This window comes from Falco rusticolus, chromosome 3 (genome assembly GCF_015220075.1).
Source record: "Falco rusticolus isolate bFalRus1 chromosome 3, bFalRus1.pri, whole genome shotgun sequence".
In the NCBI taxonomy this organism is placed as follows: domain Eukaryota; kingdom Metazoa; phylum Chordata; class Aves; order Falconiformes; family Falconidae; genus Falco; species Falco rusticolus.
The window spans coordinates 30,337,927-30,353,946 of NC_051189.1; the positions used below are offsets into that span (position 1 = coordinate 30,337,927).

Consider the following 16,020-nt stretch of genomic DNA (forward strand, 5'->3'; position numbering starts at 1 on the left):
TCATTATATTCGGGTGAAGAGGAAGACAGGAAGACAGGTCCTGTGAGATGCCATATTTATAGAATTGGATACTCACATTTTCATTTCTTTTTAGAAGATCGTCATCATTATATAAAGGCAAGCTTGACACCATCCATCCAGTACAAAGCTTAATCACACCCATTAACTGCGGGCTGCCTGCAAACACAGCAGCCACAGGAGCCTGTCGTCTGCAAAAGCAACATAAGCATACATGTTTGGGTACAGGATGCATTTCTCAAAACAATGTTTTAATTTTATACACTGTGTGAATCTTTTAAGGTGCTATGGTATGAATTGGAGTATACGAAGAAATCATTGAAGGTCTAATTACAATTGGTGTTAATGCTGCAGTGGGCAGTAGTTTCCTTACTGGGAAAAACTCAGACCTGCAGCAATACGGTTTGCAAGGAAGGCCTCTAGCTGTTCTCTTTCCCTCCCCTTGCAGTCCTGAAATGGATCAAACTATTGCTTTCCTGAATGGTAGCTGACTTGTGACAAAATAAGCTTGGGAGGGAGGATAGGTACAAGGAGAAACATGATGTTACATTGTAAGGGAAAGATTTGTGATTATTTTCGGTTGATCTCTAGGACCATGTACTTCATCATCTACAAGGAAATAGTGTCATGATACAGAATAATGTCTACAGTAATTATGTTTCTGGGTTTGGTTTCATCTTTTGACTATCCATACTCCTGCATTAGTGAAAGAAAACAGTCACTGTCACACTTTATTACAGACTTTGGGCAATTTTTCATGCAGAGAAAATTCAAAATAAATTCATATTATCAGAGAGAAAATATTCTATAATAATGACATTAAAATTCCAATATGGAGATCTAAGTATATCCCTAAGAAAAAAAAATAATCTTTATTTTCATTAAAGATATGAACAGCTGCTACAAATAAGGGTAGTCAAATTGCTCCTAGCTGACTGAATCTCAGTGCAATTCACCATGATTAATTATGTACTTGAAGTGTAATATATGCAGACTAATGTAAAAGCCATTAGGTACTTGGCATTATTCCACTTGCTGCCTTGAGCTACAGCAGTGACAAACAACATACTCTACTATTAACAGAAAGAAGAAATTGGCTGGAACACCGTAATTACCAGCCTTTTTTCTGAGTATGAACAGGTTGACATTAAAGACTACATAAATACAGAAAATAATATGCTAAAAAAATACAGTTAAAAGTAAGTTATCTGAACACAGGGGATCTAATTTTCAGAGAAGTGCAGTTCCTAATGACCTAGCTCTAAGTCAGATTGAATAAGGCCAGAATACAGTTCCAAAACTTTTGGTGAAAAATGCATCTGTGAAAATCACTTGACTTTGTATTAGCTATGTATATGGCTCAGTATGAACTATATAGAATAGTTCAGTATTTGCTATGCCCTGCCTAGCCAGACAGGTAAGAACCCTTCCAGCCTTCTGGTTAAAGGGGAAGTTTGAATCATACATTGCAGGTAACCTGACTGAGGTCTCTAAATCCTCATATGCAGGCATTTCATTTTACTGGTTCATGCACACAAAAATTTCAGTATTTCTGTCCCCTGTTGGGATTACAATCAACATGAATCCTCTAATCTACTGAAAAATTAACACGGGAAGAACCAAGTACTAATATGTCCACCTTTATTAGTAAATTAGATATAGTAATGATATTAAACATGATTTGCCTGCATGTTTTAGGATCTTCTCCTCTTGTAATCAATGATAAACTCCTGTTTCTTTCCATGGGAATAATACCAAACTTAAAATACACACTTTTCCTCCCATACATCATGGAATGACTTAGCAAGGAAATACTCAGATTAAAATGCTGAGATAAAAATACCCTGACATAAAGCAGTAAAATAGAAATGTGGGACTTCATACTTACTTTATCCATGTCATAAGTTCTACTGTATCAGGATCATAGAACTCTTGTAGTTCTGAAAGCTCTGTCATTATCCTAGGGAAAAACTGATGGAAACATATTCAGTTACTTACAGTTGAGAAAAAAAATAAATCTATAGAGCATCTCATTATATTAAGGTCTTAAGTAACGCAACAGAAAGGGGTTTCATCTGAGTTTTCCCTCCTGATTTGTATTTTTGAATTATTTTGCAAAACACAGTTTATATTTACCTGATAGCAGGAGACTTTCTCCAAAATAAGTACATTAAATACAAGTTCTCATCTCTATTTTATTAGAATACTTATAAATAAAAAACATTTTAAAACCCCTCAAGAAAGCCTACGCGGCAGCGACATCCATCAACTTAAACTGGCCTTAAATGCATCAAAACCATAGTTCAGGTCTTCATATGCAAACGCACATAAATAAGGACACTGAACCAAGAGGCTGATAAATCTCTCATGCTAAACCCGCTTGAGCAGGAGGGGTTGGACTTCTGTGACTTGATGGAAAGATGCTATGCAAGCAGGACAGGAGAGAAGAAATTTCCTAGTGAATTTATGTTGGTAATCTGCCCTGGACTTTCTTCTAACTTTTACTTCAATCACTGCAGTGAAGGAAAGTACACTATATTGTATCAAATAACATATCTCAGTTTATACTCTCAAAAAAAAAAATTTTGGGAAAAGAAGGGATCCTGGAAAGTCAGATCGAATGCCAACTCCTTCAGACCAGTCCAGATTGCAAGCCTGCGCCATGGCTTCCCTACCCCGTCAGGTTTGAGGGGTGAAGGATGAAGGAACAACAGGTCCTTTATCAAGGCAGGAGATTTTGTCAGTCCTTGAGCCATTTTGAACATTTATCTAGAGAAGGCATGGCTAGAAGCTGGCCAGGCTTTAGGGGCTGGAGCACGTTCACACTGTTGTAAATGCTAAGTGAAAGCTACTGGATGCCAGCTCGATCTGGAAAGGGTAAATTTTACAGGTTATGCCAAACTAAAGGGACAACTTACTTTGGGACAGCCACAGTGGACAGACACTTGGAAGTGAAGGCCTGCTTTTAACTGAGGAGTTTCCACTCCCATTACCTGAACAGTTCAGCTGTCACTTGACAGCAGTCTACAACCAGACACGTTAGGGTAGTACAAAAACAGACGCCATATGTTCATATAAGGGCTCAAAGCTGTAGCAGTGCTGTTATACGTACACCTGAAATGCCCCCAGAACAATGGGACAGAAAGAGTAACCTCTACTGCCACTCCAAGGAGAACCATCTTGACTTGGCAACCAGAGCCCTTAGAAAAATCTAGTTAGATGAGGGACTATGCCAGACTGAGTCAGAAGGCAGCCAAGCAGAAAGATGCAGAGCTTTACACTCAGCCATTTATAGACATGGTAAGAGATTAAGAGCCACAAGGCATTTGCACCGTCCTGTTACCATATATCAAAGTTTCCAAGCTCAGGGATGAGTTATGAACCTGGAGAGCAAACTGTTCACCGCTGCTTAAAAGCAAAAGCTGGATCTGCAATGGATGAAGCCCTCTAGAGTCCAAATCCCCACACTGCTTTCATAAAAAAATCTGAAAAAGAATTACTTGGTCAACTAAACTAGTTTCCTCTATTGTAATAGATTTCATAACTCTTTTTGAGCAACTAGCTTCTTTTCAGGAGAGTATCTGTTGCTCTGGCAGAAATGTGTAAAGAGTCAGATTACATTGCAACCAGAACTTCTAAGATAGATGTTAGAAAATCTGTTAAAATACTGTTGGTCAGGACTGGGTTTTATATTTGAATTCTTATAAAACCATTCAAATTATTTCCAAGCTGTATCTTGTAGCAGAGGGTTACACTTTACAGGGTATTTCCCATGTTTTTTGCATTTACAGAAGTTTAAAAAACTATTTCCAAATAATCTTCCCTAAACTCTGCCTGTGCTTGCAATAAAGAACTAAGTATTTATTATAAACATGGAAACATCTGCAGCTTTTCTTCCCTGTAATGTAGTATATACATAACTCTACACAATGCTCTGCACAAAGGATTTAGCTCCATTGTAATTTGATGAGAGGTTTTCAAACAGATTATTTGTGTATGGCCTCCCATAATTTTACTTCCAACTAACCTCATTCCCCCTCACTAAAATCGAGATTGGGGCAACACAGTTTTCAATACCCCGAGTTTTTATTTGGCAGCATTTTCTCTGTTGAGTCAGTTTATATATCCAAAGTATAATAGCTGAACATAATAAAGTCTTCAAATAAATTTAAACAGTTCTTAATTACACTAAGCAATTGTTAACAAATTAAATTGTCAAATACCTCATACTGAAAAATGCGGATGACAGTCTTTACTTCACCATATATATTTCATTTCACCAAGTATATTTCATTATATTTGCTCATCATTTTGACTCATATTGTGCCTAAATACAAAACCCACAAAGGTACTTTTCTTACCTCTTTCCACAAGCTGAATCCAATTATCGTGGGAACTGCCATACTCAGAATAAGAGCCTATAAAATACATGTTAGAAGAAATGGATTATGCACTGTTCTCCGACCTTGGACTATCTGTTGATTCTGCTCATACAGTAGGCTACATTTATGCCTGAAACCTTAGAGTGGCAGTAAGTGAAACTTTGTGGTTTTCCACCAGGCAAAAAAACTCACCGCAAACAAGAATTTGCCTAATTTGTTGGGCAAGAACTTATTTGTCCCATGATAACTTTACCATCAATATTAGGGATGGTTAATTACTACTCAAATAACAATGATGCAACGTGCACATGACGTAGGGAACAGAAGAAAGGTGAACACCTCGCATAGAAAGGCTATGAGATAATCTGAGAAAGGGAAAAAAGTATGAAACAAGCATTTCAAACCTCTGATCTTGTTGATGCTTTTGTTCAGATTAACAGTATTGATATGCAAACTCCAGAAACCCATTCTTCAGCACACCATCATTCTAGCCAACATAATTTTTGCTTTGCAAAAAGGAGAAAATAGCTCGCATGGTACAAGAAACATTTTATAAGGAACGCACACAAGATGTTCTCTTGATAATAAGCTATTAATGTATCCACTGTGTTAACAGTAAAAAAAAGCAGGTCTATATAGCAGAAAGCATGAGGTACGCAAAAGAATGTGTTTACCATTTTACACTGTCAATGCTTCTGATGTAACAGTGTATGGCCCTTTCAAAATGACACAGTGAATCTCTGCTCAAGTATAAAACATTTATTCCTATAAGCCTCTCAAAATTTAGGTAAGTAATATCCTATACTTATTAATTTTAAAAAATGCACAGAACAGCTAAAAATTGCACAGAGCAACTCTCAGCATATTAAGAATAAAGCCAGGCTTGGAAGTGGGGAAGCTATTTGCATTGTAGCACAAGCTCATTTTCAGTTACAACACTTCTCTGTAATTGCCACACATGAACAAATCTTATACAAAGTTAATTCTGCTTACCATTTCTTATGAAGCAGCTTTATTCTCAGCGATTAAATACACCTAACTGCCACATTTTCAGCCTCATTTCCTAGTGAAACGAGGCTTATGTCGATGCTTGCCTTGCATGCCTGTACTTTTCCTCCTGCACTACTCCTAAAAACCACATGACCTTCTGGGTCAGTCTCAACTAAATATGACAGAGAACTTGAAGTCTCAAAGACTTGTTAAAAGAAATCAGATGAGTGAAAGAGAGATGCAGACAGGTCTGCTTCTTGCAAGGAAAGGCTGTAGTGTAAACAGAACTTTATCACCAGGTACCAGAGAACATATGAAAGCACAGTATTAAGAATGAAAGACACAGAAAAAGCAGACTATATGAGATCTGCTGCTCACAAGAACTACGTGTTCTTTTAATGGGTTCTTCTATAGGCCTTAGGTAATTGTTTTTTGAAAAGTTACATATTTGCTAGCTCTAATTCCCAAGACATCGGCAACATGTCTCACCAGCAATATCGGATGCACAGCTTTCAGTCGAAGCCACTTGAAAAGCGTCATCCAAAGTTCGGGAGAGCACACACCAAATGCAGCAAGCATGCAAACATAAGGCGTCCATAGATATTTCATTCTGAAAAACACTGAAATAACTTAGTTGGGACTCTGTGCATGCCTCTGTATTCAAGCTATTTATGAAAAAAATCTGAATATTTTTATATGTCAAACACAGTCTGGATGTTCAAGCAATCTGAGATCAAATTTGATGGCACTGAAGGGTAAACTGAGGAAATCTCTAGCAGAAAAGCAGGCATCTGATTATCTGCTGCAAGATGTAGGAGCAAGATCCAAGGTAAAAGATGACAAAATCCTTCACAGAGTTCAGGGAAAGATGAAAGAAAAATCAAAGAGACTGGTAAAGTCCACTTGGCTGTTGCAGTTTTCCAGCCAAGCAAGGATAAAAAGCAGCTATTCAGCAAAGCTGTACAGACACTCTGCTATAAGGGAGCTCCTGAAGAAAGGAAAGGAAAATATTCAACAAACAACTTAAGCTTGTCTGGTATTGTCTGCCTCTAAAAGATAGACTAGTGAAGTTAAGACAACTACACGGTAACACAACATTCTGCTTTAAGAATTTGTGAATATTCAGATTTTAGGATGATGAGCATAACACAAACAAGTCTGCCACCTTCAAGCTGATTTAGCTGAGAGCCAAGATCAGAACATCTACCACACATTAGCTTCTCTAGCTTTAAGGACTAATACAATACCTTTGGAAACAGTTTTGCTACTGCTTTAACATGTCAAGCAAAGGTATACTTCATGCTAGCCTAAACACAACGAGATGGGTAAGAAATCTTCAGTGTCCCAATATTCCAGAACATACTGTGTTCATTAAAACACTACACAAGATCTTGCTAGAATACATTATTAAAAGAATTACAGCAGATCTACACTTAAACACCATAAAGAAAGCGATCAAAATTTGCTTCATGTCTTGGATTTTGGCTGCATTAAAGCTTGGAAAACACATTAAAGAGACCAAGCACAATTCATCACATATCTGTACCCAATTTACAGTCAAAATGATCTTTGCTCTCTCCCCTACTGACTAGTACCACTATAAGCCAAACACGTTTCTGAAAAGGGGTGAATTTCAAAGGGGTGAATGGTGTATCATGTCCAGTTAGGAACTCTCTGTTGCTTTCAAAAGAGATACATCAAAATCAGACTTACCCTTCCAAACACATCGCTAGACAACCAAGTAAAATTGTGTGAATTACATGATAAACTATTTCTGGCCTCTCTCCAATTCGACCATCCTCAAGTTTAACTGTCTCTTTCAGTGGTTCACCACTGCAGTTGGAGAAAATGAGACATCACTTAATTCAGACATTATCTCAGGCAAAGGTGCCAATAAGAATACTTTTATGACTGTTAAGTCAGCAGTACACTGAGATCACTGGGTGTCACATCATACAATACTGTTGCACTGCTTATTTGGTTTTTGTACTTCATCAATGACCTATCAGTACCTGCTGTCCCTTGCTTTAGACTGTAACCTCTCTGGAGCAATGGCTGTGAATTCATAGAATGGGATCACTACCTATGACTGTAAATCCTAAATTAAGGTAATTCAGCACCAAAAGACGGCCAATTTAAGAGCATGCACATTCCACAAACATTTAGATGAAGCATGCTGTACAGTCATTCTAACTAAGTTTCTTCATATCATTAGTTTGGTGAAGAATTATGGAATCTGTAGGATGATAACTGAGTATGGAATGTGTATACCATTTTATGACAAATTAAGATAACAAAAATAGTTTTTAGCCATGTTACTGTAAATTCCAGTAATACATTCTAAATAAAAATCATAACCAAAAATCTTACTACAAATGTTCTTTCTACAAATGAAATAGCAAGGCGCACAACAGATAACATTTTATTCTACCAAGATGTGATTTCAGGTTACAATTTTATAATAAGTTTCCTCACAACAAATGGAAAAACATTTGAGATTATTAACTGCTTCAAAATTAAAAAGATGAAGGAAGATTTATTTTAAGTTTTTCTTTAAACAGCTGTTGGACATACTGGAGTCACTGCTCATTGCGAAATAGTAAATAGCTATTTCAACCACTAGCAAAAAATAAGACATTTGTTACATTGTTTTGAATATACTATCACACATTCAACCTGACAAACATTTTAATTTATAGGAGTATAATTTTTATTTATTATAAGTCTTTGTTCTTGAAAAATACTGTTGATTTTTTGCTGCAGACAAATGAGAAATTTTCCGTAATACCTGAGCAGTTACACCACTCATCCACCAGGAAGAGATAATTTCCTAGCCATTGAGTTTCCAAGACAAGTTATGCTAGGATCTACAGTGTTGCTATTCTTAGTCTGTAAACAGACAGCTCCACTACCCCTTCTCTCAAGGGAACTGTGAATCACTGTGAAACTAAAAAAACAATTGAGTCAGTTTTACTTCATCTCTGTTCTGAGCAGAAAAGGTTGATGGACCTTATCACAGTAAAAAAGAGTTTTAAAAAAAAAAAATGAAGGATTAGAAATCTGAAATGCTCTCAACTCCACCCATCTCATCCTTCACTGTATGTAAACTTGGAAAAAAAAAAACCACAAAAACCAAACCCAAAACTGAGAAACAAAATCTCTAGCAACAACCAGATAACTTTGCTGCTCCAAGGGGAAAACAGACAAAACATCCTTCTCCCTCAATAGGAAGAAACATAAACATATCACAAAACATTAGCCAGAGCTATGTAGGAATTGCACCTATAGGGAAACAAACCAATGACAACTCCCTGTCCTGACTGGAGGAATGATCAAGAAGTTCCTCACTAAAGGTCTTTCTTTAGGAGCCTCTGATGGGCCTTTCCACTGGTGCTCACACCGTGGCAAGCTCAATGGTGCAATAAACTTCAGAGCAACAAACATGATGACCATTCACTTAAGACATTCATAAACCTCTTATTTTTAACTTCTTATTTTTCACTATAAGTAAGTTACTTACCAAATTCTCCTAAAAATGACCTGAGTTACAGAAAAAAGGCAGATAATTAATACTAAAATATAGAAAGGCAACAGCGATGACTGTGTTAGTCGCAAAAAAAAGTCTTGGGAGGGTGCCTGAAGAGATTCTTGACAAAGGAGCCAATTCATTGTAAAATTCCTAGTAAGGCAAAAACATCCCATTAAAAACAGTAACAATACCCCACAGATTAGAGAGAAAAAAAAAACAACCCAGCACACAGCCAATCACAGTTTAACCTATTCATGTCATAGGAAACTATTTGAAATTCATCTTTGAGAAGTCATCTTTTTATCATTTGAAACCACTTTGGAAGTACCCTTTAGAGTGACTGTCAAAAGCTTAACTTTCAAAAAAGAATCTGTCATCTGAAGAGACCAGACTACAACTCCTTTATACCACAAAAACCCAACCTCCCATATAACTCCATTAATGGAACCACAAAGCACTTAGTTTTCAGTGGATTAAGACTTTAGAGATACTGATGCAAGAAGGTACACTTGTCCTCCTTCCGAACAGGGAGATGAAGGGAAAGTGGTCATCTGAGATCACAAACAAGCCTGAGGCACTGCCAAGAATAGAATCCTTAATGCTGAAATTCTAGTTCTGTAGCCGAACCCACTTGATCATTCTTCTTTCTCAAATAATGAGCAAAAAGACTATATACTCTGCCAAGAAGCACTATCAATGTGTATTCTCAAGTGGAATTGGTGCAGCATGTGATGCCGTGAATGCATTGTTGTCTTCCTTTGTTTCGCTTTCCTCCCTCTTCTCTTTTTCTTTTCCCCCAAGGGAAGACTAGAGATTGGAACCACTTTCAATTAGACATAATCAGTTTAAAGATTAACAGTTGGGCATGTCCAAATTGCCCTTAAAAGACAGATCTTGAAGTTCCTGTGCTACAAACCCTAATTCCAACCTACAGTTACACAATTTTCTAGGCATAGTTGCACCCAGTTTGTCTCAATCACTGGCTTCATTGCAGCTTGACAGCCTGGAAAGTGACATGTAGCAAGTCCCCGGGGAGGGGCGAGAGGGGGAGGAATAAATTCCATATACCTGGTAGCTGAATAAACTGAAATCCTGACCAGAAGCAGTCCTTTCTTTTCTTGCAAAACACTTAAGAACATGCATGTATGTGTGTTAAACAATGCAGCTTAGTCAACATCATTACATCTTGCCTTCCAAAAATTCCCCAACAATTTCAACTGTGCATGATGTCATTTTCTACTTCTTCCCCTGAAAGGCTGTGAAGTGGTTCTGTAAGAGAGATGCAGCTCCCAGGAGACAGTTACAATTCCTGCACAGAACTGCAAGTCTTGGCTTGGGTCCAGGAGGTGTGTCAGTCCTTACCAATACTCCATTTGAAGTTTTCCAGAAAATCTGTAGCCATGACATTTTCTTCTTGCAGGCCAACATTGAACTCTTTTACAGATGCAAACAGTTTTTCTTAGAGTGACAACAATTCCCTCTGACTTTTAAGTTGTCCCTTGTCCTAATTTCTTCCAAAAGATACAGGGTTTTTTGGGGGGGATAAAAAACTAAAAACAAACCCCTACAACCCAACCCTGTCTTGAGATAGTATCAATAGTTCATGACTCTCTTCGGAGCCCTTTCTTTTCCAGGCTATAAAGTTAGTACCACCACCTTTACCTTATTATCTTTGCTTTCAAGTCTTATTAGAAACACCAGACAGAGTACAGAAAGTTTTTGCTCTTACAACATCAAAAGAAAACAAAAATCTTATGAAATGCTTTCACCCCAAGGCATAAAAAAATATTGAGGTGCCTCAGAAACCTCAAAAACCTAAGTAAATTCTGTATATGCATCTTGGGTTTTTTAATTCAATCTTAGAATCAGGCAACAAACAGCAACTTTTTCCCCAACTCCTCCATAAAATTCTCACAAGCCACTGAAATTTTACACTTCTCAGAGCACTTTCAGAAGTTCAGATATCTTAGAAGGTGCAGAGTTTAAAAACTTACTTAGTCGTGTTTAAGCCAAGTTTTACTTCAATAAACTTCAGCAAATGTTCATTTTCTTTATGAGGAAGAAACATCTGGAAATTAATTTAGCAGAGAAAAATCTTATCAAGTTCTGGAAGCAGCTTTCACGTAGTCACTTCATTCAGATTTAAAAAATGGCATGGAAAAATCAACTATTAAGTGTGCCAAGTAAGGTACTGGTATAGTAGCATAAATCTTCACTTAAATAAAACCATCTTTCGAGTTTCCTTGAGAATATCATTCCCTTCATCTCATTCATGTACCCCAAAGGAGGGCAAGTGAAAAGCTGTCAATAAGTTGTCAAAAGACTACTGAGTGGTATATAAAGGATCGTGAAAAATGGACAGACTTACCCCCAAGCGAGCCAAAAAACATTGTTTGGCTCCACTAAACAATAGGACTGCAGCCTAGCAAAAATCATGAGCGTTTGTAATCTTCACATAAATTGTCTGAGCAGACAAAAGTTCTGTGTACTGTCTATGTAATTTAACTCGCATTTTTCAAGGTTAGGTTTTATTTTTCTGGAGATACAGTAGGGCTAGCCAGTCTAAACAGCACAAGAAAACAATCAGATACAAGCATTTTCTCAAATTTTTTAGGGTTCACTAGCTTCTTTATTTTTAAGTTGACACTGTTAATTAACACAACCAGGGTGAGTCCGAGACATAGAGGTAAAGCACGACAAATTGTGTAGAAGACTAGCAACTCCCTCTTGCTGGCTCTAATCAAAATACAAGACCAGGCTAAAATCCCATTGTATAATCTCAACTCCTAGCTGACTCCTACACTAAGCGAAAGTCTCTGTTCCCATGTCCTAGTTGAAGTTTAATCGATAACTAACATCTACCCTGAGACTACTCATACCTGTTCCTGGCTACCAGGTCTTCGCCACACACAAGAATATTAATATTCAGGCCAGTTTGTAGAGGCCATCCAAGTTAAAACAAAAACCACATTTATGAAATAGCTAAAGTGTGAATTAAAGAGTATTTGTATACTATCCTTTAATCTCAACCTAAAAGATCAAAATCCCAACAAAAAACAGCTGCTTGATTTGTTAAAGACATTTTATATAGATGCAAAATTACTCAAGTTTTAGTACTCCAATTTGCTATGAATTGAGCTATGAACTCTCAGATCAGCAAGATAAACAACACTTCAAAAGATTTTTCCAAGATACATCCACAACTTTTCATTTAGAATTTGTCAGTTAAAATCACTTTTTACAGAGGAATCTTACCTTTAGTAACAAGTTTAGTGTCACTGTTACTGTAAGTACCAAATAAATGTACATTATTTTCAGCAATCTTGACATCAATGTACCTTTTTTCATGTTCATCTGCAAAAATATTTTAAAAATGCCATATCATTTGGAGTTCAGTTTAAATATTAAAAACTACACAGCCAGAGGACAGTCTAGTTACCTGAAGGCATTTAGAGAGCATTAAAGCTGCTACAAGGCTCAGTAATGGTGACACTAGTAAGACTGAATTTTCAAACTGCAAAAGGTACCCCAAGAAGAGAGAAAACAAGTAGATTTTGTATACTTCATGCACCTGTTGAAGAAACAAAATAGAACACAATAAAATAAAATTACAGTGAATATATGTCTTGCTTTTTAGAGCAGCAGATAGCTCGTTCCATTTCTTTGTTTATCAGGGGATTAACATCTATCCTCCAATCCTATGAATCCTCCAACCCTATGAATCTAGTAAGGGATCACTTGGCTCTGGTAAGCATTTCACATCAAAATGATCCTGGTCAGCCTAGTAACTAGTACACATTTCCTTCACAAGAATTCTGTAAATACGCCAACAAAAGTAGTAGTATTTTACAAGGTCTCCCCATCCTGTAAGACCTGTGATGCAGCGTGAAGCAGTAACAATGCAACAGTATGAACACACAATTTGTGTGAAAGAGCCGACTACTGTAAACGTGCACTTTCCTTGCCCTCATTCATTTAACCTATCTCAGGAACACACAGACTATCACTGCTACTTTCTGTTATTTACTAATTGATAAGCAATTCTTATAAACCCCGATACTTGATTCTTTAGACTTTTACCAAAACACTCTTCTTCTCCCTTACATTTTAAGGACCCTGCTTTGAACTAAAATAGATCAAACATTTCCCACTGCTGAGGAACAGGAAAAAAAGCAACTGAAAGAAGAGGTGACAAATCAGAATTGCATGCAGTTTGAAACAGAAGTTACATTTAATAAAACTAGAAGGCACACATGTATGAACTAGCACATATACCACTGCAACAGGCGGAGTAAAAACTCCTATTGTTGCAACATTTCTAAGAACCATTTTGCAGAATAAATTCAAATGCTTTCTTGTACTGAAAAATCAATTGGCCTTCAGCATCTGTCTAGCCTATTTATTGGCTAAATCGGTACAGGGCAGGCCATTCAGGGTAAAAATGAGCCCTTTAACTGCACAGAGCCAACAGAGCAGTATTTCAGTCAGCCCCACCCTACTGCAAATAGGGGAAAGAGGCAGCTAAGCCAAAAAGGATGCATGACTATCATTCATCACTCTTTCAGCTCTCCAAAGATGTTTCAGGACTCTGCAGCTTTGTTTAGCTCCTGACCCTTTTGTTAGGAAAGCTGTCCCAAACACAGTAGTCCAAAAGAGAGTGAGATTAAAGCCATTTTATTCTTCTAACGGACATGACATGCACTTCAGCTGGACCCAGGCTACAAGACACTCAAGTCATTGCTCAGTCTGCACCTTTTGGAGCTCCTCAGCAGTATTTATGGTAGGCACCTCTAAGGCTGTATTTAAGTCCACAACTACCAGTAGGTTGAAGAGTTCTAATACCTTCTCTGTCTGTGCCAGGGCAAAGCTGTCTAGCAGAAAAAGAGAAACAGCCTGAACAAACAGGAGATAATGACTGTATTCCCACATCATCATGAAGGTATATGTTGAAGCACTCACCAAAAGGTAACAAAACTTCTGGAAAAAAAAAAAAAAAAAGGCAAGCATTAATATCACTCCTATGCATCTCTGTCATTAAGTAACTGAGAGGTCATTAAAACAGAAACTATGGAAATTAATTATTATTTTAGGAAGTAATGAAAATACTGACTTCAGACATATTTAACATGTTCTCAGATGGAAGAAAGTAATTACCAAAACATGCAAAACCATTTAAAGCCTATCAGAAGAAACATCTTCGACAGAAACAGCGAAAGGAAGTTACCATCATCTTCTCTAAGCAACAGGAAGACCAAAGAAATAGTTCACATAGTGAGAAAAATTCTGCATCAGTTTATTTTAAAAAGACAGCACACAGCTCATTACCACACCGTTCTCTCTGAACCCTCATGGGGGCATAACAGGGCAGGGCACGAGTCACTTAGGAAAAACTGCATGTGCCTAGGTGAAATCCAAGTGGCTGTTTTGAAAAGAACAAACAAAACATCTACCGTTTTCTGCCTAGCACCGCAATAGTGACAGAACTCTAGAGCACAGTTCCACTAGCAACTCTTTATTAAGAAATTAATTTTGCTTTACCTCAGCAGAACAATTTAGGTTTTTTTTTAAATAGCCTGTGAGAGCTGCTACTTGACATGCAAAATATGGCAAAGCCCAATTTTCCCTTGATGGTATGGAGTAATCAATTCTTGTTGTATCTGTCCTAGAATAAAGTACAGACAAACAATTATTAAAAGATTTATGGAACAAAAATATCAAGGAAAGCCTAAATGTCACTTCTAGTTATCAGTGTGACCTTGCAAGCAAACTATTCCTCCTGTACTAGGTATAAAATAATACTGACACAATTTTGCTGCTGATATAGCTCACAAATTTAATATCAGCATGGTAGGTCCACTCTTCAGCTCATTTATTCAGCAGGTCTCCTTATTAGGTGTGTGTTTACATGACTGAAGCCAAAAAGCATCTGCCTTCAGCCTTTTCTGACCCATCACAACACTGCGCAAGCTGGACGCATCACACACTGCTTCTGCCAACCCGCACTGTGACAACAGAGCCTTCTTTGGCCACGAGCAGTGCTAAATGGTCTTATGTTTATAGGCAGGGGACCGTGGCCGTAACAGCAGCTTTTCACATTACGACTAAAATCTGCTCATACCCAAGAGAAAAGATTCCTTTCAGTTCTCATACAGTATGTTTTAAGTGATTTAGGCAGCCAAGCACAACATACTTAGAATCCAAAGTAGTGCTCCCTCATACCAGCAGTACGAGGAGATACTCTGTCTACAGGGAAAATTCTGCCCAGCAAAATAAGAGATTAAAGATGGATGGGGAGCATGCAGGGTCTTCTTATGGAATGACTTGAGAGTATCTGCACAATTAGAGCTGCAGGAGAAAGTTTTAAGAAGTGCTAAAGTAACTTAGAAGCACAAGTCACACTTTCAAATGTGATCAAAGGCATCAGTTTCAGAGGTACATAGACTTCTCTGTGTCTACTATGCTTTTTAAAAGGAGCCTCAAACTCCTTTATCATTTAGATATTTGAAATTGTCACCTTTCATTTATACCTCTGAAGCTTATTTGGAGCCTTTTTAACCACCAGACCTTTCAACTTGTTAACATTGTTTAATCTTCTTTGCTGTTGAAAAAAAATACGGTTTTATTCACCATTTTTCCTACTCTCCACTGTTCACACCAGCTTGATGAACTGCATTTTTAGCTACTAATCGGAGATTTGGTCATGATGACTTCACACTCCTAAAAGATGCTTCCCAACAGTTCAACTTTAAAGGTATATCTCTAACATTTTGCTCCTCCATAGCTCTCTTCACTCCAGGGCTTTCAAGTTCACACAAAGCCCCAGAGCTACTCAGTGACAAACCAGGAGCCTGAACACAAGTTCTCATTGCCCAGATGAGGCTCCCTATTATTGTTGTGGTTCATATAAGGGAAGGGACATTTTCTTGCAAGTGAAATGTTTTAAAATAAAAAAGCCTTTGAAATCAGGATCATCTAAGAAGATTCTACTTTGCACAAAAACCCACTACAAAAAGTAGATTTAAAAAAAAAAAAAATCAAGACTCTTTACAAGAAAAATGTACTTGGTCCTTTCCTTCCAAGTAACAGAAAAACTATCACAAT

General features: G+C 37.4%; 1 protein-coding gene across 4 annotated transcripts in view; it reads right to left on the minus strand.

Annotated features, from left to right (window-relative positions):
- The window catches only part of DPY19L4 (dpy-19 like 4), a 33,724-nt gene that overhangs the window by 8,958 nt on the left and 8,746 nt on the right, over positions 1 to 16,020 (minus strand). The window contains exons 7-17 of one of the 4 annotated variants that reach the window (XM_037379609.1): positions 14,458 to 14,581; positions 13,762 to 13,893; positions 12,359 to 12,490; positions 12,175 to 12,273; positions 10,914 to 10,987; positions 8,911 to 9,069; positions 7,104 to 7,223; positions 5,880 to 6,000; positions 4,380 to 4,436; positions 1,907 to 1,989; positions 77 to 209 (exon numbers count right to left, since the gene is read on the minus strand). In XM_037379609.1, coding sequence (XP_037235506.1) covers positions 77 to 209; positions 1,907 to 1,989; positions 4,380 to 4,436; positions 5,880 to 6,000; positions 7,104 to 7,223; positions 8,911 to 9,069; positions 10,914 to 10,987; positions 12,175 to 12,273; positions 12,359 to 12,490; positions 13,762 to 13,893; positions 14,458 to 14,581 — 1,234 coding nt within the window. Of the gene's footprint in view, positions 1 to 76; positions 210 to 1,906; positions 1,990 to 4,379; positions 4,437 to 5,879; positions 6,011 to 7,103; positions 7,224 to 8,910; positions 9,070 to 10,913; positions 10,988 to 12,174; positions 12,274 to 12,358; positions 12,491 to 13,761; positions 13,897 to 14,457; positions 14,582 to 16,020 lie in introns of all 4 variants that reach the window. The other 3 variants (XM_037379608.1, XM_037379612.1, XM_037379610.1) reach the window with 3 other exon arrangements.